This window comes from Hemicordylus capensis, chromosome 1, assembly GCF_027244095.1.
Source record: "Hemicordylus capensis ecotype Gifberg chromosome 1, rHemCap1.1.pri, whole genome shotgun sequence".
Classification (NCBI taxonomy): Eukaryota; Metazoa; Chordata; class Lepidosauria; order Squamata; family Cordylidae; genus Hemicordylus; species Hemicordylus capensis.
Genome location: NC_069657.1, coordinates 345484771 through 345510962, shown reverse-complemented (window position 1 = coordinate 345510962; position 26192 = coordinate 345484771). Strand labels below are relative to the sequence as shown.

At 40.3% G+C, this 26192-nt stretch overlaps 1 protein-coding gene across 19 annotated transcripts in view; it reads left to right on the top strand.

Moving 5' to 3' along the window:
* Positions 1-26192, top strand: part of PTPRK (protein tyrosine phosphatase receptor type K) — a 630811-nt gene that overhangs the window by 104513 nt on the left and 500106 nt on the right. For all 19 annotated transcript variants that reach the window (XM_053285989.1, XM_053285978.1, XM_053286049.1 and 16 more), the window contains exon 2: positions 15899-16021. In XM_053285989.1, the coding sequence (XP_053141964.1) occupies positions 15899-16021 (123 nt within the window). The remainder of the gene's footprint in view (positions 1-15898; positions 16022-26192) is intronic.

Below are 26192 nucleotides of genomic sequence, written 5' to 3'. Positions count from 1 at the left end.
ACTTACATTCCAGTGTATAGTTTGTCACCACTAATCAGGCTGTAGCAAAGCTTTTCTACGGTACGATGTTTCCCCAAAGCTTTCTAAAATGTTTTCTGCCTCTCTTTGAATGCACTCTGAACCCTAGATCACTGAAGGTGTTGCTGAATGTGAAATCAGCTTAGGAATCGTGCTCATTATATACTCCATAGTATATCTGATATCATTTTTGCCTTCAGTGAGCTAGAGAATTACTTGAAAGAGGAAATAAGTGGTTTGGCTTGAAAGGTGTAAATGTATCCAGATACTGCATGATAGACCACAGTAGTTTAACATTTTCTGCAGTTTCAAGTGGTCTATTATGATGGTTTCCCCTCTTTTGGGTATTTTTCATTTTACAGAAGTAATTGATAGATATTGTTATAACACAAGTACCCTACATGTTCCCCATAACATGAAAATGCCATATACCATCTTTTCTTGAATCATGTACAAATACCTCAGGAAGTCATGATTGGTTCCCGCAGGGTGTGCATTGCAAAAATAAAAAGGGGTACTCATAAATGATGAAGAATTGAGGGGTGTAACACACACACACACACACACACACACACACACACACACACACACACTCACACTCACACCTACCTGCTTATTGGAGGGCTACACAACTTTGGCCTCCAACTGTTGTTAGTCTACAAATCCCATCATCAGTGGTCCCTCTAATTTTTTTTCATCTCTGTGCGGAATGAGTTTTGTTCTGGGTGACAGTATTAAGGCAGCACGTGCTCACATGCATTCAGAATAGGGCCTTCCCAATTCGACCTGAGTGGGATCTAAAACTAACTGAGCGGACATCAAAAAATTTGTGAGCACACACACATGTGCACGCCTTAGAGGGAACAGTGCCCATCATCCCCAGTCACAGTGCCCAATATCCCAGTATGATATAATTTGTTGTCCAAAGACAGCTGTAGGTTCATAGTTGGCAGCCCTGGCTTATTGTCATAATGTGTGAAATGAGAGAGCTTAGACTATATCAGGGCTGTGCATACAGCATTCCAGGAGTGCTGCAGAATGTGCACCAGTTTCCTGTGGTTCCTGGGCACAGTTCAAGGTTTTGATGTACAAAGGTCTTAATTGCCTGGATCCAATTTAGCCAAGAGATTTCCACCTCCTTCAATGGTGAATTCAGCTGGGAAAGCTTCTTGAGTATCTTGTCCAGTGTGCCAAATTGGATGAATAAGAGCATACTTTGTAAGTATCCCACTGTGGTGGGACTCCTTTTCTTTGCAACTTACTAAAAATTAAGCAAATTTGCAAAATATATGAAGACCTTTTTAGGCTACTCTATAATTTTCATTCCAATGCAATGATTCTGTATTTTGTTTTCTATATGGAATGTTGGGGCCTAAACCTTTACATTTAAAATGTATATCTGCCTCTCAAAACTTCTGCTGAAGTAAACTTAGCAATAGTTTATATTTGCTTCTTCAGGTATTACACAAGCATGGGAGTGCCTTATATTATAGTTGGAGAGATAAAAAAGCATTCTGTCCTGTTATTTCACCTGGCCCAGGGTCCTACTGAGGTAGTGGGTTGGAACATGGAAGACATAGCCAAATTGTGTTTCCATGGTTATGATTTTGTAAGTCAGTACAATATCTTATACTGGTAATCAGATCCCATGTCTCCATAGTATGAACATCATGGGCCATTGAATCTTCTTGCTTTGTGGAGCTCAGTTGGAACTACCATACCCATAATTATCCTGTTAACCAAAAGTGTTTTGCTTTAACTGAATTCCTTACTGCACTGCTTATATTTATTTATTAAAATAGGGAATAGCAAAAATTGCCATGTGAACATATTTTCTATTTCTGTACTGTCTCCATCACCATGTCTCATGCTGTAGTTCATGGAGTCTTCCTAGTTTCAAATACAGGTGGACCTCACTCTATGTGGATCAAGCTTCTGTCGTTTTGTGTATCCGCGGTCGGGTAATGGACACCCTACCTCACCATACTCAAAAGAACCTGGCACAAATGGGGTTAATTTCACATTTCCTCTGTTTGGAGATGACTGGAAATGACCTTGGTAATTTCAGGCCAAAATTTTGTCAAATTGAGCCATTTTGTGGCTTGTTAAAAATTTTTAAACATGTTTTTTTCTGCAAAAAAGGCAGAATTTTGACTTCTGGTAGGGGGACATTGTTGGATCTCTGGAGGCCCACGGAGCATGATAGGGCACTTTATTTCACCTCTTTTGACCATTTCCCACTGTTTTAAACACAATTATTCAAATCTCTGGGAACCTAACCCCGCTATCCGTAGACGTAGTAACTCGGTATTCAAAGTTTCCATATTTGTGGTAATTGCAGAGAATGGAACCCCCTGAATACTGAGGTAGTGTTGTATCTGAGAATGCCTCTCTGATTTCTGGATTTTTATGTATCCAATAAAAGGTCATAAATGGCATTACATAGTAGATGGTTCCAGCTGCCCCCCACTTTAAAAATAATATACTTGAAAGTAAGATTGCCCACCATAAGAAAAAGAGTTTGCAGTTATGGTGAATAGGAAAATGCAATATCAATTACCTCAAGTTAGTTTGAAAGGAAGCAGGAAATCAGGATCTATAAATAGATTGGAGTGCCATCTGTCAGTGATTCTGTAACAATTTTTTTATCTGCTTGAGGAGTGGGGGGTGGACAGATTGCCAAGGTGTCTTTCTGCTCTAAAATTCTATAATAAATTAAATTCCTCTAATTGTGTGAATATCATTTTCTTGTATTGGTTGTTGGTTGAGATGAATGCATAGCAGATAATGATTTCACCTGTATAAGGCTGCAAATAACCCTGTTGGTCTAATCCTATCAATTTCCATTTCCAAGCTGTATCTCTTTGATAATACATGTTGTTAACAAAGCCTCCAGTTATTTGAAGTAGAGTGGTATGAGTGGTTGAGAAATAATTGATGTATGCTGAAGATTGCATTGCAAAGCTATATATACACACCTTTTGGTATATCCAGTTGCTTTTCAGTGCTCTTCTCAAATTAGTCTCTAAATCATGCTTCATACTTCAGATTGAGATTAATTTTAGGAAAATCAGAAATGAGTTTAATATGCTTGAATTTCAGTAATGTGTAGTGTTTCATAAATATCAGAATTATTTTTAACCTCAACTACGGATGAAGAAATGACTTCATCTGTTATGAAATGAAATATACACCAGATATTCCATGTCATTTTATCTAATTTGTAGAGTTAAATCCTGATTAGTTGGCTTTCTGCCTAGATATCCAAATGAGTCTTGAAGTTGCTTATTTAGGTGATCATGATTAAAGGATAAGAATGCTCTTTGGAAGTATTGGTGAAAAATTCAAATGAAGTAGTAAACAAAGTGCTTCTGTCCATGATTTTGACTGAACACTGTTTTAGCAGGCTGGTTCAAATGATACTGGCTTGAGCACAGGCGAAGAAAGAGGCATTGTGCCAAGTACTTGCACAAAATAAGGGATATGCTGGAATGTCCCAGAGGACTTCTGATGGACACGCTTTTGGTGTGCACCTGCTTTCTTCATATGTGTTCAGATTGGTAGGGTTTGAACTGGCTCAATACTGTTCACTGCAGTTAGTATTTTATATACTGTGCAAATCTTATTATCATCTTCAAAGAACATCGCAGTGTTTCATTGCTGAGATTACTTATTTTGAGATTGAACTTGGGAACTCTGAGCTCAAGTCCCCGTTCATCTAAGAAACCTTGCATAAATCACTGTTTTACAGAGTAATTATGATAAAATGAGAGAAATGTACAACTCAATCTTAGGTTAAGATGGAAAGACATTTAAGGGGGAACACTAAAAGTTTTTTTCTAAAAATATATTTATGTTAACAGATGAATTTTGGTCAGATATACTCTGTATACTCTGAACTGTTCAAACTTCAGTATTGCTTTCATCTATCTTACTGCATTTGTGTCCTATGTTTCTCCCAGCAAGCTTGGGCTGGAGTTATATGACATTTTATGGTCACAATAACCCTATGAGAGAGGCGAGGCTGTCAGAGAGTGACTGACCTGAGTCACCTTGAGAATGTTATGGCAGACTGGAGATTTGGGTGACACAGTTGAAAATAAAATAAGATCTCATCCATTTGTCCACAAGTAAGGCAGTTTAATCAACATGCACTTCTCTTTTTAACATGGTACAATAATATCAGTAAATCATTTGCCCCAATGCGACAAGTTCCTTTTCTACATCAGAATATTGGGTAAAAAAAGAAGAGGGCATGTTGATGAATAAACATCATGAGGAAGAATGGTTTTATTCTTGATATTCTCCTATCTACCTTACTTGGGGACAAATGAGTGAGATTGGGCAGGTGTAACGGAACAAATTAGTACATCATTCGTTACAACAGCATCCTGGTTTTATAGTCACATAAAGAAAGCATTTCATGCTTCTATGATTTGCTGTACTGAAAATTATAAGGGAGGAGAAGAAATTACTGCTGACTGCCTTGTACGAGACATTTAGGTTTGCTGTCATTTAAGTGCCACACTGCCTTAAATAACTTGTGAATAAATTGTGCCATTATGTTTTCTGAATGAATCATCTTATTAAAACAGAGATATAAACAGTTTTTGGCTGGACTTTTGGCAAAGACTAATGTTAAGGTATGTCCAGGTATTGTGTGCAACTGCTTTTAGAAATTCACTTCTGTTCCAAGAAAAATTTGGAGGGGAGCTGTGTGTGTGTGTGTGTGTGTGTGTGTGTGTGTGTGTGTGTATGTGGCCATTAAAGAAATACAAGTTCCAAGTTCCCTTGGGCACAGAGAACGAGTTGTGTAATTCTGTGAAGCATGACTGTAATGTTCAACATTCAGTTTTCCCCATCTGATTTCTCTCCCATTCTATCTTCCTTTTACAGTTTATTTGTAACTTTCATGATGCAAGATAAACACAGTATACTGATCTCACATTTCCATATGAGTGTAATAAAAGTCATAGGAACATAGGAATCTGCCATATACTGAGTCAGACCATTGGTCTATCTAGCTCAGTATTGTCTTCACAGATGGGCAGCGGTTTCTCCAAGGTTGTAGGCAGGAATCTCTCTCAGCCCTATCTTGGAGAAGCCAGGGAGGGAACTTGAAACCTTCTGCTCTTCCCAGAGCGGCTTCATCTCCCAAGGGGAATATCTTACAATCACACTTCTAGTCTCCCATTCATATGCAAGCAGGGTGGACCCTGCTTAGCTAAGGTGACAAGTCATGTTTGCTACCACAAGACCAGATCTCCTCTCTGAAGTCAAGTCTCCCTGTGAAAAACTCTCTCTCTACTTAATCAAAATAATAATAATAATAAAAACCACACTTACTTGGTGTAATTTGCTAACATTTACAAAAGAGATTAAGAGTCTGATCAGTTATAACTGATACCCTGAAAAGGCATTTATGTAGATTTGTAGAGGTCTGAGCAATATTGTGATACTGCCCTACTGAGGGTGGAGCCCAATAGGTCAGGGAGGCAGAGCCCACAGAAAATGCAATTCAAAGCATGGGGCCGTTTGGGGCGATACTTTACTGGTCCACAGGATTATGTAGTTTAAACTAGGTTTGGAGCATGTATAGAGATCTTATTTGGATGATCACGGGATGTGGGGGAGGGCATCAGGACATCTACAGAAAACCTCACACTCTCTCAATAGACCTTCTTTCTTCCCATGGCCCGATAAGGTATCATCCAAAACAGCCCCCTGAGTTTTGAGTTGTAGTCTCAGTTGAGTTAAAGCTTTTAAAAATATATATTTACCACAGTCATCACGTCTCAAGAGCAAATGAAACAGTTTGAATTTGAACCAATTGGCAGCTTGGCCAGATAAATCTGTTTTTGGGGTGTTTTTTTTGGATTCCTTAAAGGTCAGCAAAGATGCCTTGTATCTCAACAAGAAGTTGCTGAGATGCAAGAACATTCCAAAGTTCAGGGCAGGGTGCAGAGAAGGATAATCAGATGGGTGGTATTGCAGTATTACTAGGACCTCTATAGATGTACCCTAGCTGCCACTTTTGGGGCACATGGACCATTCCTCCCTGTTCATGTGTTAATGGGATTTTCCAGGAGAGTGTCAGAATCTCCACAGAAGATGTCCTGATGGGCACGCTTTTGGCATGTCTCCATCAACCTGTGGGCCAGTAAGATAGCCAAACAAGCCCAGGAGAGGCAGATAGCTAAACAAAGTAAAGTAAGCCAAGCCTTAGACAATCAAGTCTTGCATATCCAATCTATCTTTCACAAATTCATAGACTCTTTGTATGCCCCGCTATTAAATTTTATTTATTTTTATTTTTGCCAAGGGCTGAAATCTTGCCCCAGTTGTGGTGAACTGCCACCTGTCAGATGCAGAATGAATTTGAAGCTTTCAGTCCACTTTTAAAAGATTTGCTGTAGAAGGTTTCATTATGGTGGATTTCCCATTAAAACGAATTACAGATGATGAACCTCTTTTGCCTTGAAGGTCCCTAGTGGAGAATCTTCCATTTTGATGGACTAACACAAGGCTTGCATGTAGTCAGAGCTTGTCTGCTGCAGCTTTGCAGTCTGTGACAGGGTGTTAGAGAGAAAGCTGACCTTATTCTCTACCAAGGTTTCAGATACTGTCCCAAACACGAGACCACTTAGATGCCGTTCTTGCAAATGCCAGATTACCAAATTCCCCCCATTTCCTTGTGCCAAGATGAACCTAACATATAATGGGTATCATATTTGGAAATGGCAGTTTGTGTGAATGAAATCTTATTTTCTTCTATTACAACAGTGGTTAGCTTCACATACTTCGAAAGAATGTGCAGTGCCTCCTGGGCACTAGTAAAGCTTTTAGTGATTTCACCCTTCATTTAATTCTCAATGTTTTTCCCCCTTAAAACAGATCTACAGGGCAATTTTAATTTTATTTACATAAAAATGGAACAGATATCTATCTGTTAATTACCTAGTAAAATCACGAGTTGATCAGTTCTATCATGGGCTTATGAAAGTTTTGATATGCGAGCTGTGTTAATGCTACCAAAGTCTTTGGAAAGACATGAAATCAGGGACTTGGGGGAAAAACATGAAACTAGGTTCTGTCTTGGTTTGTGTTTGGATGGGTGACTACATATGAGTACTGTCTGCTGTAAGATATTTTCCTTAGGGCATGGGGCCATAGCTCAATGGTCAGGCATCTGCAGAAGGTCTCAAGTTCAATCCTTGGCATCGTCAGTTAGGACTGGGAAAGACTACTGCCTGAAACCTTGTAGAGCTGCTGCCAGTCAGTGTAGACAGTACTAGCTGCACCAATGGTCTGACTTGGTATAAGACAACTTCTTATGCTCCTGTCATGAACCCCAAGCCTGACACAGAGTCCCAGGATGAAGGGAACCCTGTGCTCATGACAACCTCATGAACCCTGAGCTGGACACCAAGGGCTCTCGAGGTGAAGTGATCCCTGGGCCCGATTCTGATTGAGAGGGCTCACAGAATGAGGCAAACCTTGAAGTGCCATCAGCTCCACCAGTGGAAATGCCAGCTCCTGCTGACCCCCTCAGCGTACCCTTGCCTGTGTCCTCTGAGTCGGAGGAGGAACCAGAAGCATTCCAATTTACACCAGCAGCCACCCAGCTACGCCATAGCCGGTGATTAAGAAATAGGATACAGCCCCTTTAAGACTTTACAGGCTTGGGTGGGGCTGCAGGGTTGGCTCTGTATTTGAGGCCTCAGTTTGCCTCCACTCTTAGCGGAAGCAACCTGCTTGGGACCCATGCTTCCTTGATTCTGCTCCTGCTTCCTGTTCTTGGTTTCCCTGGTTTCTGAACCATCGCTTGTTTTTGGAATTCAACCCTGCCTGCCCCTATGGGACTGATCTTTGGCTCCTGATCTCCTGCTTGTCTGCCTTGCCTGCTCCCAACATCTGCTTCCTGCCATGCCTGATCCGCCCAGGTATGATATCTACTATGTAACAAATAGCTGCAACCATCAGGAAAACCGGGGGGGGGGGGGCGGAGAGACTCCGAAGACCTGAGTAAAAAGGGTAGTTTCAATATAATATGGATAAATATCCCTATCCTATAACTTTATCTGGAAAAACTATTTCTTTTTAGTTGTCTAATAAGCTTATATTTAAAACCAGTTTTTGGTAATTGATTTTTTGTGGCTTTTCACTTCTGTTGCACTTGTGACAGCCAATTAAATAGTTTGCAGGAGGAGAGAGGTGGAAATTATGGTTTTTTTAAAAATCCAGTTTACATTCCATTACTGAGTAAAATGTTAAATAAACACACCCTTACTGGTTTTGCTGGTCTGTGAGCAACTAATGTCAATGTATTTGTTTGCCGCTAGTAAGCATTAATCAGAAATGGGATACCTAAAATTAATAGGGGCTTTGAAGGGCAGCAATTAGGAACATTCATCTTGCAAATGAGTCAATGTGTAATCCATTAATATGCTTGGGCACTCTTAGCCATTAAAAAAAAAAGATAATGGCTGCCCTAGAGGCATATGTGGGGAAAGCAGTATATCCTGTTGGTATTGTGACAGCAGACAACGATAACATCAATTAAAGGAATACCATGACTGTTTTATCAGTTAAGTATCTAGAGAAATTGAAGGTATCACGGTGTAATGCTCTAGCATTATTATAATCTAAAATGGACAAAATTTGGGTATTAGGATTTGACAGATGCTTATGAAAAGGGTGTCTTGGTGAGAACAGAGCTGTAACTTTTCCAGCCATTTATGATTCTCTCTCTTATCCTCCTTTCCATTCTGTAATCTGCTGTCCTTGACAGTGCTGACAAAGTAAGCAGCTTGGTTGAGGTCATTGCTTTTTTGTTTTGGTTTGGCAATCTAAGTGATACATAAATGCCTAATATATAAAAAGCTTTAGTTGGGAGTAGAAGGGGCTGATTTCAGGTGCTTAGTCGAGCAGTTGAACCTTTAGCCCCCAGCGTGCCAACCAGTTGCTTTGAACTTTCCTCCACCCCTTTCCCAAAGGTGAGTTCTTCCAACCCAAATATTTTTTCCTGAGAAGATATTAACTAACTTGTTAATTAGAAATGCTTGTAACTATTTGCTACCTCTTCTAATAAATGTTGATTCATATTATCAGATTGGACTAGTAGAAATTTGTTGGATACTAACATGTATCCAAGCTCCCATATGCTCACCTTGGACACTTTCAGGTTTTGATTCAAGTGGCTGTGTTTAGAAATTGTGTGTGCTGATTTCAATAAACTGAAGCCAGTTGAGACAATTATTTTTCTTAGGGGAAGCTTTGACCTTGTTCAAATTGTGATAGGTTTTGACCCAGAACATTTCTGAACCTTTGGTAGTATGCAGTTACACGTAAGCCCTGAACAAAATTTGTGTGATCCTAATATATTCCTTAATATTTGGTTTACTCACTACATATCACATTTTGAAACAGAATGTAGATCGGGGTGGGGGGGGGCAGTCATGGAACAGTCCAGCTGTTGTTGAAATAAAACTCCCATCATCCCCAGCCACAATACAGTTGCTACATTACAAGAAATTATGTTCCGATTTTGTTCCACTGATCCTTTACACCATGGATCCAGCAAGGAACCAGTACCAGATAGGTATACATTACTTGGCTAAATTAACAATAGATCTTGCAGATGTATGGAATAAACTACTACAGCATTCAAATCCCACTGTGATAGATGGTTGGATTATGCAGCAGATTTAGGGTGCTATTATTACTACTAACAAGAAACAACTCTGGTTGGGCAAAGCTTCTTCAGAGATGATGGTTGCTAAGCCTTTCTCTGAAGGTATGATGTATGTGTTTAATTTGATAACATTTTGAAATATGAATTTAAAAGTTTATTTTTAATAATGTATTGAAATCTACTGTAAGATGACCATTATACATTTTATAACTATGGGTATAATCATAGTTGTTTCCAAGAGAAGTAATTGGTTCATTGTGGATCCCAATTACACCTCTTTAACAAGGCTAAGGCTAAACAGTTACTCAGTGTGTAGAAATAAGTCTACATATGAAGTTGGTTGAGTGGATTAGTCTCCCATTGAAGAAGATATTCATCTGTGATGGAGGTTTTCCCAGAGTAAGGCTCATCATAGGAACATAGGAAGCTGCCATCAGACGATTGGTCTATCTAGCTGAGTATTGTCTATGCAGACTGGCAGCGGTTTCTCCAAGGTTGCTAGCAGGAATCTTTCTCAGGCCTATCTTGGAGAAGCCAGAGAGGGAACTTGAAACCTAGCACATCCCTAGTATACACTACTGTCTTCACCTTACACCAACCCTCCCTTCGCATCTATTATCATACAACTGGGATTTAACTAAATGTTTTAGGTGCTCTAAAAACAACATTAGCCTTAACTCCATGCAGTGTGTTCTGTATTTTTTCTCATCTGTGTGCAGAATGAGTTTTGTTCTGGGCAGCAGTATCAAGTCAGTGCGTGCGCACATGCATTCAGATTCAACCTGATTCAACCTGAGCAGTTGAGTTGAGCAGTTGAGTTTACCACATTTAGGGAAATCGCAAGGTTCGACACACCCACACAACCTGGTTGCAATTGAATGGGAGACTAGATGTATAAGCACCGTAAGATATTCCCCTTAGGGCAGGGGTGGGGAACCTTGGCCTTCCAGCTGTTTTTGAACTACAGCTCCCGCCATCCCCAGCCATGCACGTCAGGTGGGCTGCTTCAACCTGAGCAGGCTCTAAAATTTACTGAGTGGACATAAAAAAACTTGTGAGCACACGCCTTAGAGGGAGCACTGATTCCATGTCTACTCAGAGTTTTCTGTACCTGCCATGCAAATCTGTCTGTTACAGAAGGTATTTTTTAAAGCCAGCTTTCCATTCACAAACTCTTGAGAAAAATAAGTAAATTAATAAGATGGATCCCTGTCCCCAAAGGGCTCACAATCTAAAAAGAAACATAAGGCAAACACCAGCAACAGCCACTGGAGGGATGCTGTGCTGGGGTTGGATAGATCCAGCTGCTCTCCCCCGCTAAATCTAAGAGAATCACCACTATAAAAGGTGCCTCTTTGCTCAGTTAGCAGGGGTAATAGTAGTGATTGTGCTTTATGTCCACAGCCAGCTTTTTCTTTGAGATAATCACAGATGGTCATTTTTGATCTTTCCTTTAATTTTCAAAGTTAAGCATCAAATCCATTGATTTCTGCACATAGGCTGAGATAGCTGCTATGAGATTTATAATAGGACTAAAATCTGTTCTTCCCTGTGTGGAAGGCCTATATTGTGTTTAATCTTCCTTTTCAAAAGAAAGGGAAGTCCTAATGTTCTCTCCTAGGATTGGTATGAAGTGTTTCATCTTGTTAAAGGAATTTGTGTTCATCTGTCCTTGGCTTAAGGTTCTGAAGGCTCACTTGCCCCATTCTAATAAAATGCCTTGTTTTTCTTCATTCTTCTCATGTTCTCTTCCATTTTGTAAATGACACTGCTTGTTTCTCGCCTCTTATCTCTTGTATATAAGAGAGAATGCTTATGGTAGTTCTTTGATATTATTCTCTTTCCTAGGAGTAGGGGAGGAATAGGGGAACAAAGTACCCTGATCTGAAGTACACCAGCTAATAGATATTTTACTAGGAGAAGAGGCACCCTGACCCTGCCACCCTTTCTTTCTAGTGACTCTCTCCTTCCATCAGTAATCATGCTTCTTGTGAATATATATACAGCACTCTGATATTTCTAATGAACTTGCTTTAATTTCACACCACCTCCATCATTTCTGCTTTCTTTCAACTATTCTTGGAATAAAATATTTGAAAATAACACAAAGTACACATTTTTAAAACCACAAGCTTTCCATACCAGTTCTACTAGTTCTCATCCACCAGCTGACTGTGTAGTTTCTTTGGAATTTATGTTGTAATGTGGATTCTGTAAAGATATTGTCATTTCACTGGTTTTGTTGGGTTGTTTAGGATTGTGCCAACAGTGCTGGTCTTTTAAACCAACTGTGTTGATGTAAAGTATGTAATAATGAAAGTATTAATGTATTTATTTCTTACTCTGTGGATCTGTTGACTTGTAAATGTTTAAACCTGAATAGACTGTGCCACTTGGGGTGTGTGCTCAATGTGCCCCATCCCCTCCTCCTCATATTTCTGTGAGAAAATTCTAAGCTACTTTCCATCTGGGACTGAGTGGCTGGGCCTGTGGATTTTGACTTTGGTAGAATGCCCTGTTGAAGGATTTTGCTTTGAAGTAGACAAAGGGTAAGAAGATGATGATGCTAATGATACAAAGATTAATTCTGGGCATGAAAACTCATGCACTGTTTGATATCTAGTGCAGTGTAACACAAGTGGTATGATTGCCTATGCTGATATGGACGCACAGTTAAATTCTTCCACATTTGTGCAAGAGCACAAATACTTTCGCACACCTGTAATCCAGAAGCAGTAGTGTTAATGAAACTTCCCCGGAGTGATTGGTGAATATCCCAAAATTGCATTGGGGCTTTGTGTGGAGAATTAGCGAGCTGAGGAGATGCACTTCCATGTCAGAATAATTTTTGTGCAAAGCTTTGGTTGCAGGAATATGAACTGAGATAGGTTGAAGTTCAAAAACAAGATTAATCAGATAACTGCAAAGAGGAAATTTAGCTTAGTGTCTGAATTAAAATAACTTCCAGGTTGACTAGAGAAAGGAGGCTTGAAAGAAAACATGTTTGACCTTAATTGTGTGTGACCTTAATTGTGTGTGACCTTAATTGCTATGAACTCTTAAGTTCAGAGTTCACAGCAATTAGGGTCACTCTCACTGTTCTACTTATACGAATGGGGAAAGACTCCTATGCATTGCAATGAAAAGAAAAATATTTATTATTATTATTATTTTTTAAAAAACAATAAATTCTACAAACTTGGGGCTACCTGGGGAGAGTTGGGTCCAGACCTGCCATACCCCCAGACCCAATTTGGGGTGCCATGGCAATCCCCAAAGGTGGGAAATGGGGCATCCTCGAATCCTGATTATTCCCTATGTGAGAAATGCAAAAATTGTAGAAATTTTCAGAAGACCATTAATAGTCACAGGAGTGTTCAATTGCTTTGGTGTTCGGTGGGTGGTAGGCACCCCTGGGTGTCTACAAACCACCCCAGTTTTGTGCCCCTAGGTGATCCACATAGGGAATAATGGGCTGGTTCGAGTCCCCATTATACCCTTTGAGAAAAATTAACCCCCCCCCCAAATCATTGAATCGTAGAAGTGTCTGATTGCTTTGGGGTTTGGTTGGTAGTTGGCACCCATGGGTGCCTACCACCCAACCCAGTTTTGGAGGCTCAAACCAGTTTGAACCAGTTCAAATAGAACCAGGATCTGTTTGGTTCAAACTTGGACCAGCATTGAGAATTCAATGCCCTGTTTGCTTTGAGTTTGAACCAAACTGGTTTGAATTTGAACCGGTTTGCACATCCCTACCATCTGGTCCTGTTATATTGGGTGGTTTTCAGACTGTATTGCCTGAGGAAGTGGACAGGCTGCTTGCAAGGCTGAGGCCTAGCATGTGCGTGCTTGGCTCTTGTCCTTCATGGTTGGTGAAGGCTTCTAGGAAGGGACTGGGTCTATGGGTGGTGGGGGTGGTGAATGCCTCTATAAGACAGGGGGTGGTGCCCCCTTAGCTGAAGGAGGCAGTCATCTGGCCCCTCCTAAAAAAAGCCCTCATTGGACCCAGATGATCTGAAAAACCTCCGACCAGTTTCTAATCTCCCCTTCTTGGGCAGGATGTTGGAGAGCATGGTGGCATCTCAGCTCCAGGCTGCTCTGGATGAATCTGATTACTTAGATCCTTTCCAGTCTTGCTTCTGATCTGAATATGGAACGGAAACTGCCTTGGTCACCCTGGTGGATGACCTACGCTGGGAGGTAGACAGAGGGAGTGTGACTCTGTTGATTCTCCTGGAGCCATCAACTGTCTCCGATACTATCAACCATGGTATCCTTCCGGGATGTCTCTCTGGGTTGGGACTTGGGGGCACAGTTATACAGTGGTTCCACTCCTACCTTGGGGGTCATACTCAGAAGGTGGTGCTGGGGGATACTTGTTCCATGCTTTGGCATTTGGCCTATAGGGTTCCACAGGGATCTATTCTGTCCCCCATGATGTTCAACATTTACATGAAACCTCTAGGAGAGGTCATCTGTAGGTGTGGGCTACAGTTCCATGATGATACCCGGCTCTACCTATCTTTTAAGTCAGCAGATACCAGGGAGTCAGTGGATGCTCTGAACCATGGGTTGGAGGATGTTCTGGACTGGATGCGCGCAAACAAGCTGAAACTTAATCCCGATAAGAGGGAAGTGCTCTGGGTTGGTAGAACTGATTATCCAAGTAGTAAGGTAAATCTGGTCTTGGACAGGGTCACACTCCCTGTGAAAGACAAAGTCCGCAACTTGGGGGTCCTTTTGGACCCAATGCTGTCCTTGGAGGCACAGGTGGCAGCGGTGTGCAGAAGTGCTTTTTATCAGATATGGCTGGTGCGCCAGCCCTACTTGGAGAGGTCCGACCTGACCTCAGTCACTCATGCTTTCATAACGTTCAGATTGGACTGCTGCAATGCACTCTACGTGAGGCTGCCCTTGAAGATAGTTCAAAAGCCTCAGCTGGTTCAGAATGCTGCCGCCAGGATGTTCATGAGTGAGAATTGCTTCATGAGTTTTACACCCATCCTGCGTCATCGTCTTTGGCTACCAGTCCACTTCTGGACTATATTCAAGGTGCTGCTATTGACCTTTAAAGCCCTACACGGCTTGGGGCCGGGGTACCTGTTGGACTCCATTCACCCATATTAACCTGCCAGGGCCTCCGCTTGTCATCTCAGGCCCTGCTCATGGCCTCTCCACTAACAGAGATCCAATTGGCGGGGACTTGAGACAGGCCCTTTTTGGTTCTGGCCCCTCTGCTTTGGAACGTCCTTCCTGAAGATCTTTGCCGTGCTTCCTCTCTCAAAGTTTTTAAGAAAAAACTAAAAACACATTTGTTAAAGAGGCTTTTTAATGTTTCACCTGTTGTGTATATCTGGTAGGTTTTTTATTTTTAAAATTCTTAGTTGTTAGCTTTAAAGTTTTAATTTGGAATTTTCAAAGCTAATTTTGATTGTGATTTTCGCTTGGATTTTTAACTTGTTTAATTTGGTTAATTTTATTAGTCTGATTTTATATTGTAACTGTTTTATAAATGTTGTGAGCCGCCCTGAGCAGTAATATTGGAGTGGCGGAGTATAAATGTTTTAAATAATTAAAATAAATAGACAAGTTCCTTGAAAATAGAAACTGTGTTTGATTGAAGAACAGAAATTTCCAAGTCAATGCAGTAGTTAGTGATCACCTATAGAACCTCTGGTAGAAGATTCCCTTAAGAAGCCAAAGCTCTGAGAATGGCACTGAACTGCTTCCAATACATATCCAGGAGTTAGCATTGAGGAATAGGGGATAGAGTTAAGGGCAGTGTATACAAAAGGAAAGTAATGTCAGAGACAACAATATTATATCTGACCTAGGCAGTCTGTGGGGCTGGACAGCAAGGGTCATGAGCATGCCAGCTTACTTTCCTGAAGGAGGTGTAGGTCTTTAGTTGCAGGGAGCAGGTCAGTCAGCGAGTCTCCTGGCTGTGAAGGCAGTGTGCCTACCAATGGCCGGAATCTGCCACACAGGAAAGCATGCCAAAGGGATCTCCCAGGGAAGGGAAGTAAGCAAATTTCCCCATGTCATTATGGAAAAATCAAAGATCAAGTCACGGAGGTGTGCAGTGGTGCAGCCATGCTAGATGGCAGGGCAACAAATATACTTAAACAACCCACACAATCTAAAATCTTAAGGCAATAACAAATAACTTTCCTCACTTTCTTTTAGGGGGTTGCACTTTTGATGATGGCCCAGGACCCTGTGATTACCATCAAGATCCATATGATGACTTTGACTGGGTTCATGTTAGTGCTCAAGAGCCTCACTACTTGCCACCTGAGATGCCGCCAGGTAAGTTGCTGCTGCTGTTGTGGTGGTAAACCTTAAGTGAAGTCAATTCTGTGGGATATAATTGGGTTTTACACTTTTTGTCAATTGAGATCTGATTTCTCTGATCTTGAGGAACAAGTGAGGTTGTGGGAAGATTCAAAATCTGTGCAGGTAGGCAAAATAAACATGTTTGAAATTGACTGTGTATACTTTTTTCAGGATCAAGACTTTGAGAGATCTTTATTATAATCATAAAGGTTTTATATAACTTTAACAGAATTCCAGTTAAAGCAGCCTAACATCAAATCAAAACAAAGTAAGTTGGCATCACCAAAGATAGACAAAACTACTGAGAAATCAACATAGTGATAAAGACAATTTGCTGCCAGTGGGAAATCTCAGGTGTACCTTCTGACATGAACTTCATGCAAAGCCTTAGGCATGCTGCTATCTTTCAACCTCTGTTCTCCATCTGTAATCACAAATCACATCTGTAATGTGAAGGAGAGTAAGATGTGTAATACTGTCTTACTACACATAGTGCTGGAAAGGCCAAAAAAGATAGGATGCTTGCCATGGCTAAAGAACTCTGTGTATGTGTTTCATGCACACTCTAATGTATAGTGCTCTTGCCATGGGAGCTTTCCCCTTCACATGTAGAGTTAGTATCCCGGCTGGGACCCACCTCAGCTACCAATCACTTGCATGCCAAGAGTACATGTGACTGAGCTAACTTGCATGGTGTGTTCTTATATGATTGGATACACATGGAATGCTTATGTGGGCATGTGTTTTATGCATGGCTGCTCTTCTGTCTTTTGCTAAGGTAATGTGTTTGTGAGTTCCTCTTGTACAGGGACAGAGAAGAGCATTTAGGTACATGGATCCCATGTATTCTGAAGGACTAGGAGTTCAAGGAGACAAGTCTCTTAAAATTTGATTACCTATAACATTAGACTTCAGTGTAGTTAAAAAAAAATGCTTTTCCAAAGAATGGGTCAGCAATAGCTTGTGGACAAACTTTATTGAGATGAGGGAAAGTTGAGCAAAAACACATCTGGATTGGCCTAAATTCCCTTTCTTTAAATTAAAGGAATGAAAATTATAGCAAAGATGCTTTTGTGTAGGATTATTTGACAGTTTCACAAAAGATATAAATTAAAGTGTATTTTGCAAAGAAAACACAATTATTGAATGTATATTAATTGTTTTAATTAAATGTTTAAATGATGCAGTGCTTAAATCCAAAAATAAGTGATAAATAAGGGCAGCATACAATTATTTACCTCCTTGTTGCACCCAATTAATTTAGTTCCTAAGATGCTTTTTCTCTGCTCCTGCTCATACAAATTAGCTTCAGTTGATGATGATATGTACTTGTGGAATTATATTTGTAAAACAAGTTACATGGAACAAATTAAAATGCTAATATATCACATATAAAAATAACTGGATGCTTCTACCTATACAGTAAGCTTAGCTAATCATTCATATGATCTACATATGCCTTAATATTTTATTTTCAGCCTGAAACATTAAGATTTTCATCTTGGCAATTAGTAAGTTAAAAGAAAGAATCTGGTCCTACCAGCACAAAGTGCCTTAACAAATATATAAAATATTTTAAACATCATACTTGTTTTCCAGTGCCTCCTTTATATGCAAAAAATATATGCTGAAATAGACTAATAGTTGGTGGTTCTGAATACCATTTACAGGAGAGCAACAGCAAGAGAGAAGGCATGTTTTCACCACTTGGCTGTGAGCTTCCTAGAGGCATCTGGTAGGCTGCTGTGTGAAAAAGGATGCTAGACATGATGATGATGATTATGATGATGATGATGATTATTACATTTATATCCCACTCTTCCTCCAAGGAGCCCAGAGCGGTGTACTACATTCTTGAGTTTCTCTTTCACAACAACCCTGTGAAGTAGGTTAGGCTGAGAGAGAAGTGACTGGCCCAGAGTCACCCAGCTAGTTTCATGGCTGAATGGGGATTTGAACTCGGGTCTCCCCGGTCCTAGTCCAGCACTCTAGCCACTACACCACGCTGGCTTTGGATGAAGATGGCCTTGGGCCTGATCCAGCTGGGCTGTTCTTATGGTTTGCTGCTTAAAAAAGAGAGAGTAGGCTGCATTCCACCTGATATATTTGCTAACGTATAGATAAAGGCCAGTCTCCACTCACGCATGGTTTGGCAAGGTGATTGAGAGAGTAATTACTAACCAGCTCCAGGCAGTTTGGAAAGAAACTGATTATCTACACCCATTTCAAACTGGCTTTATTGCTGGCTGTGGGGCTGAGACTGCCTTGGTTGGCCTGATGGATGACCTTTACCAGGAAATCGTCAGAAGGAGTGTGACTCTGCTGGTTCTTTTGGATCTCTTGGTGATGTTCAGTACCATTGATCATAGTATTCTTCTGGATCATCTGAGAAAATTGGGGATAGGAGACACTGGGCTAGATTTATCAGGTAGATTCCAGATGGTGGAGCTTGGTGACAGTTGCTCTTCAAAACGGAAGCTATTGTATGGAGTCCCTCAAGGCTCCATTCTGTCAGCAATGCTTTTTAATATCTACATGAAATCGCTGAGTGAGGTCATCAAGAAATTTGGTGCTGGGTATTATCAGTATGCTGATGACCCCCAAATCTATTTCACATCGTCATAATAATCGTCATCAGGAAATGGCACTCATTCCTGAATTGCTGGCCTACATACAAGTAATGGGCTGGATGAAGGATAACAAATTGAAGCTGAATCCAAGCAAGATGGAGGTGCTCATTGTAGGAGATCAGAATCTGAGGGATGAGTTAGATCTTTCTGTGCTGGGTTGGGTTAAACTCCCCTAGAAGGAACAGGTATGCAGCTTGGGAGTGCTCTTGGATCCAGGCCTCACCCTATTGTCTCAGGTGGAGGCTATGGCCAGGAGCGCCATCTGTCAGCTTCAGCTGATTTGACAGCTGCATCCATTCCTTGAAGAGAACAATCTCAAAACAGTGGTGCATCAGCTGGTAACCTCCAGGCTTGACTATGGCAATGCGCTCTACGTGGAGCTGCCTTTGTACATAGTTAGGAAACTTCAGTTAGTCCACAATGCGGCAGCCAGACTCGTCTCTGGAGTAACCTGGGCAGACCATATTATGTCGGTTGTTAAACAGTTGCACTAGCTGCTGATAGGTTTCTGGGCAAAATACAATGTGCTGATTATTACTTTTAAAGCCCTGACTGGCTTTGGTCTGGGTTACCTTAGAAAGCTCCTTCTTTTATATGATCCCCACTGCCTGATAAGGTCATTTGGGGAGGTCCATCTCCAGTTACCACTGGTACATCTGATGGTGAAACATAACTGGGCCTTCTCTGTGGCTGCTCCTGGGCTGTGGAATGCACCCCTGGCAGAAATTTGTGGTTTGTGTGCACTGTTTGCCATCAGGAGAACCCTTAACCTATTTGTTTGATCTGGCCTTCCAAGGTTTTTAAATTGTTAAGTTTTAAACGGTTTTTATAAGGTTTTAAACTAGGAGGAGAGCTGTTCTTGTGGTAGCAAACATGAATCGTCCCCTTTGCAAAACAGGGTCCACTCTGGTTTGCATTATTATTATTATTATTATTATTATTATTATTATTATTATTATTTTGTTTACACAGTCAGACAGGTGTTATTGACTGGCTTGTTTTATCCAGACATCGAGTCCTTCCCAAGGACCTGGGATGCCAGAATTTTATTGTCAGTTGTTATAGATATGTTGTCAATTGTTATAGATATCATCGCAGAATATAGGCTGTTCCCAGTAAAGCTGCTTTTTGTAACTGGCTGATGGTGATTTCTGTGGCCCCTATGGTGTTGAGGTGCTCTTCAAGGTCTTTTGGAACTGCACCCAGGGCGCCAATGACCACTGGGATTATTTGGGTCTTTTTCTGCCACAGCCTTTCAATTTCAATTTGTTGATCTTTGTATTTGGTGATTTTTTTTTCTATTTCTTTTTCTTCTATTCTGCTATCCCCTGGTATTGCTATGTCGGTTATTTTGACATGTTTTTCTTTCTTCTCGACTACAGTTATATCTGGTGTATTGTGTGGCAGATGTTTGTCTGTCTGTAGTCGGAAGTCCCATAATATTTTTGCATCTTCATTTTCTTCAACTTTTTCAATTTTATGGTCCCACCAATTTTTGGCTACAGGTAGCTTGTATTTTTTGCAGATGTTCCAGTGTACCATCCCTGTTACCTTGTCATGCCTTTGTTTGTAGTCAGTCTGTGCGATCTTTTTACAACAGCTGATTAGGTGGTCCACTGTTTCATCTGCTTCTTTACAAAGGCGGCACTTGCTGTTTGTTGTGGATTTTTTGACTTTTGATCTTATTGCATTTGTTTATTTAATAATAATAATAATAATAATAATAATAATAATAATAATTCAATTTCTATACCGCCCTTCCAAAAATGGCTCAGGCAGTCTGCACGGTTCTTGTTAACTATACATATAAGCCATTGCTATAATATTACAAAACATATATACTCCACTTTATAATTCAATTTTACCCTACCCTAACCTGCTGTGATACTAAATTTCAAACCCTGCTGAAAGGTCCATGTTAGAAAAATAGTTCTTTAAGTAAAGTAAGAAAGGTTCCCAATCTTTAAAACATTCCAAGTTTTCATCCCTTATAAGTGTTGTAAGTTTTGCCATCTCCACATATTCCAAATTTTTTATCAACCAGTCTTCTTTTGAAGGCATTTTATTATCTTCCCATTCCTGCGCATATACTGTTCTAGCCGCTGTGGTTGCATACATTTAAAAAAGTTAAATTTCTTCTGGAGAACTCTCCTTGAGTTATTCCCAACAAGAAGGATTCTGGCCTCTTAGGAAATGTCATTTTAAAAATGTTCTTCAGCTCATTATATTTCATATCCCAAAAGGCCTTTGCCTTCCCGCATGACCACCACATATGAAAGAAAGTTGCTTCACATTGTCCACATTTCCAACATTTGTTTGAAACATTTTTATACATTAATGCTAATTTTTTCGGTGTCAGATACCACCTGTACATCATCTTATAAAATTTTTCTTTTAAAGTATAATATGCAGTGAACTTTAAATGAGTTTTCCATAATTTTTCCCAAGCTGCCATCTCTATATTATGACCCACATCTTGAGCCCATTTTATCATAGTTGTTTTAACCACTTCGTCTCTTGTCTCCTCCAAAAGCAACAACTTATACATCTTAGAGACTAATTTTTCATCATTTTCACACAACTCCTTTTCAAATCTTGACATCTGATCCTCAAATCCAGCTTTAAGATCCTTCTTATAAATTTCGTTTAGCTGATGGTACTGAAACCAGTTACTAACCAAATTTTGAACTTCAGTTAGATTTTTTAATTTACAGCCCTTATCTTGAAAAAATAAAATTAAATATATTTAGATTAAAGTCTGTAAGATGATGGCAAAGAATCTTCTGACTATTCATCAGCTGGGAATATCAGAAATATTCTGAATTTATGGAAATGTTTCCATTGTTAAATACTAATGTGAACAAGATAAAGATTTGCCTAGATGACCTTGCCTGCTCACCTTTGATGGACACCTTAATCAGACTCCTTTCTAGGCAGAGTGATATGCCGAGTAAAATGAATGCTTCTGAAATGCAAGTACATTTTTCAATTAATAGGGTATTAAATAATTAATCACGCAAAAGGATGAAATAAGGTCAGTGCTACTTTATTTGTGTCTCTGAACAACTTGTGTCAGTTGTAGTAAGGAAAAATGGGAACTTTGCACCGTAAAATTAGACCAACCCATTTGCAACCCCCCTTTTAATCATCTGCTTGCTATAATTAATTATACTTAAAAGTGGCTACACTTTCACTTTTGTAATTAGCAATTAGGCTCTCACTGTTGTCTGGCTGCAATTGATAAATGGTTGAATGGTACAGTGCATCTTCCTTGTTAAACACCTAACCTGTTACAGATTCTTTTGCGTGATCTGCTTTCTTCTATAAGTTCCTTGATCGTCCTATATGGTCCAAAATTTAATGACGGAAAATCTGTACTCTCGTGTGTGTGTGTGTGTGTGTGTGTGTGTGTGAGAGAGAGAGAGAGAGAGAGAGAGAGAGTTCGCAGTATATTAAACCCAGCTTTTGTGTGGATGACTTATTACTAGCTGTGCTTCTTATTAATGTTGTGTGTGTGCACTTTTAACAGCATCATGTGCTTAGTGGTAGCCTTAGTGCTTCCGAAGTACAGGTGCTTTTGCACATGAGCACAACAATATTCGTTGCTTTCCTTGTGTACTGGAAGTGCTGTTTAATCGTGGGAACACATCCCTGAAAATTGTGCAGTCCTCAAGGATCTGTTTCTTTTGGTTCAAAGGCACTTCTGGAGCATGTAGAGAGTGGTGAAAACGACCACATTTTTGCGCCTGCACTTCAGATTCACTGAGGATAGCACTGAGTGCGTGCTGTGGTTAAGAATAATTAGGATGTCAGCCACGTAATCCAAAGTATACCTCCTCCATACAATGCAGAAATATCCTATAGCTGAAATTGCATAAAGGAATACTTTGTATTGCTATGCAGCATGTAAATCTGTGCAACAGCCAACCACAATTCAGTGAATTCTATTAAATTTGTAAAATCAAAAGCTTAAAGGCAGCTGAACTTGGCAGGTAAAGTCCAGTGTGAGATACACATTCAGTATATGAAGTATGTATTCACAGTGAGAGCAGAGCCAATTGTCCTGTTGGAGACTGTTAGACAGTAAACCTGCTAAATATAAACAAGTAATAGCACTTGTTTTTGCAGGCCTTATGTGCAAAGTATGATCAGTGGTAGGCGTAAAGCAAGATTATATTTAGAATAAACCATGAACTTTAACCATTGTAACTTCAAAGGGCCATTTAAAATGTACTTAGACAATAAATGAGTGGCTCTGGAAATGTGCAATTAAAACTTTACAGTTGACATGCATTAGGGAGGAGATTAATTGTAAAATATAGGTAGCTACTGTGGGATAAGATAATTGGAAGGTATGTTGGAAACAGGCATTGCTCTGAACAGCAGTTTCCCCAAGAGTCCAGGCTCTCTTGAACTTTAAGTTCCCACAAGGTTAGGTTCTCTGTGTTTTCACCTGAGGCTCCCTGGAAATTAGTATTAGGATTTGGATTGATGGATTTGATCATAATATTTATCCAAATAAGGCTACAGGGGACCTCATGGAAGGTTTTCATCAACTGTCTAACATAGGTACTCATAGAAGGTCAGGTGGATATCACATTTTCATACTATGGAGTATGCTCTTTATGTCCGATTGTGCACTGACCTAATCATTGCGTAACAAACTTTTAAAATTCCATTCACATCACTCTGCACATTGATAACTTGTTAAAAAATATACTTAAATTGTACTTTCCTATTTTCTAGTAGGTAAAGTTGTGCCTTCGAGACAGTGTTGACTCCTTGCGACCACAGAGCCTTGTGGTTTTTCTATGGTAGAATACAGGAGGGGTTTACCATTGTCATCTCCCGCACAGTATGAGAGGATGCCTTTCAGCACCTTCCTATATCGCTGCTGTGCCTGGGTCCAGTCTATTATTCCTGCAGTGTGTCTGATAACAGGTATAGCCAGGTGTTTATGGCTTGTATGGTGTTCCAGCCATTGAGTTTGGTTCGGCTCGGTCCAGGAGAGGGGTCATGAGCCTTTTTTTACTTTATTTTTTTTAAAACTTTAAACCCCCCTCTGGGTGGTTGTTGAAGGTGGCGGGGGAGGGGGGGTCTGCGGAGGTCCCTTCTCCCCCCGCAGGCCTTAATAATCACCGTAGCCGGTTCTATAGCCCTTTTCGGCCCATTCAGGCCTCCGTAGCACAGTGCGACGGCCATTTTGGCTGCCACCACACATGTGTAAATGGCCTCTGCGAGGCTTGGTATCAGCTCAGTTGTATAGCATCAGTTTAATACTTTCTCCAAGTATAACTGGAGAAAGTATTAGAACTCCCTGCCCTCTTCTCCTTCCCCTCAGTGCTATTCTAGCAGGCATGTTTACTTGGAAGAAAGCCCTGTTGCTATTCATTTATATCTTTCTCCAAGGAGCCCAGAGTAGATACCTGGTTATCTTTATGCTCACAACAACCTGGTGAGGTAGGTTACCCTGAGAGATAAGTTGCTGGCCCAGAGTCACCCAGTGAGTTTCATGTCTGAATCTGGATTTGAACTTGGGTCTCTCCAACCCTACACCAGTACTCTGACCACTATACCACATGGGTTTTCTAAGTTGCAAATTTTACATGCTCACACTTTTTGACATCTTCAATTCCAGAGCTTTTTGTAATGTTCTGACGGGGGGAATTATCACTAAACTCATAATAAATCATTATAAAAGGTAGCATTGCATGACGGTTCCCTACCTACATATTTATTTGTAGGCTTACTAGATTGGTTCTGATGGGTTTGAGATGGCTTTTAGCAGTTTGTATGCACTTGTGCAAATGGCCCTGTAAAAGTCTCAAAGTAGTTTACATAGCAAAAGGTATAAGAAAATTATTTTCTGCTCCAAAGCATCACAGTATGTCATCAGTCAGTATGATTCTGTAATCATATTATATGTTAAGGAGGCCCCATACATGTTAATTCACCCCCAGCTCCACTTACCTCTAGGGACGGCCCATGCTTGCTCCATATTTGGTGTGACTTGAGTATTGGTTAGGTTATGTTCAGTGCTTCCTCTTAATTTTTTTTTTCATATGTGTGTAGAAGGGGTTTTGTTTTGGGTGGCAGTATCAAGACAGTATGTGCTCATGTGCATTCAGAATTGGGCCTTCTTGATTGAACCTCAGTGGGATCTGAAATTAACTGAACAGACATTTAAAAACTTGTGAGCACTTGCACCTGCACACGCCTTGAAGGGACCACAGGTTATGTTCTGGCTGTTTTCTCCTGTGTGCTCCTTAAACAAAAGAAAAGTTTTACAAAAGATTTGATGAAGGCAGCAACCTGAATATGAATGGGAGAAGGAACACTCCGCACTTTCTGGAATTATGCAGCTGATCTCATTAATGGTTGGGGTAGGGGTGAGAAGTTCACCTTAGCCTTGGGACTGCTTATCAGTGCATACTCACAAGGGAGGAAGAGAACTAGCATTCCATTACTTTAGTCTCTTTTATTCCTCTGATTTGGTCCCCCCACCACTGGAATCTCTCTGTATATGTTCAGGTGCAATCAGAGGGGCATTTCCTTCAGCCCATTACAGCCCTTGCAATGATCTGAGGGCACCCTGGGGAAATAGCTTATTGGAACAACCTGTCACATCTGGAATGTAGCCAGCTAAATCTTCTCTTCCAAGCCAGCTAGGAAAATGGCCCAGGTTCTCTTGTTTGAAGAGTGCATTGAAGCACCCCAAAATGGTGCAGTTATCATGTCTAGTAACAACACTGATTTGTGGTATTCTCAAATTTTGTACTTTCTCTTTTTGTATACAATCTCCTCTTAGTCAAGAACACCATAAAAGCCCTACTTTTATTTCTCCCCTCTCATTTCTTATGGTACTCCATACATCTGTTAGGAATATCTTTTTTTCTTTTTGCCTAGTGGTGGTTGACATGGAATAAAGGAGGAATTCCTGCTGCAGGGTATGTAAGATAGGGGTGAGAGTAATGATGCAAGAATCCAGATTGTCTATCTTATTGACCTCTACAAGAGCTTAAAGTTGCTGGAGGTTATTTTTGTCCTGTTCTGCAGTGGTTGATCAGCTCCTTTTGCTCTTGTTTTCTGTTATCTCTTAAGTCTGTTCTCTGTCTGAACATGACTAATTGGAAATATACATAATAGAAACTTTAAACGCCTTACAGTTCACATCAGTGCTGGAAACTCTGACCTTTCCACTGAAATAGGTACTTTAGATTCAACACAAACTCTGTGCCCATACAGATGCTCCTGCTTTTAATTTTTTTAAAAAACTGGATTTCTGCTTTAAATTGATGTACATTACCTTGATCACTTTCTGGCAGCAAATACAACTTGCTTATGATAGCTAAAGATTTGTTGCTTCTTTGCTTGACTAGCCATTATTATATTATTCTGCCAACATGGTTTTACTATACTTAAGGTGCAGATGTGTAGAAAAGTAGTTGTCAGTATAGGCTCTTAAAGTTTTGAGAGTTTAAGATTTGTTGTCAAAAATAAACTTTTAGATTTCG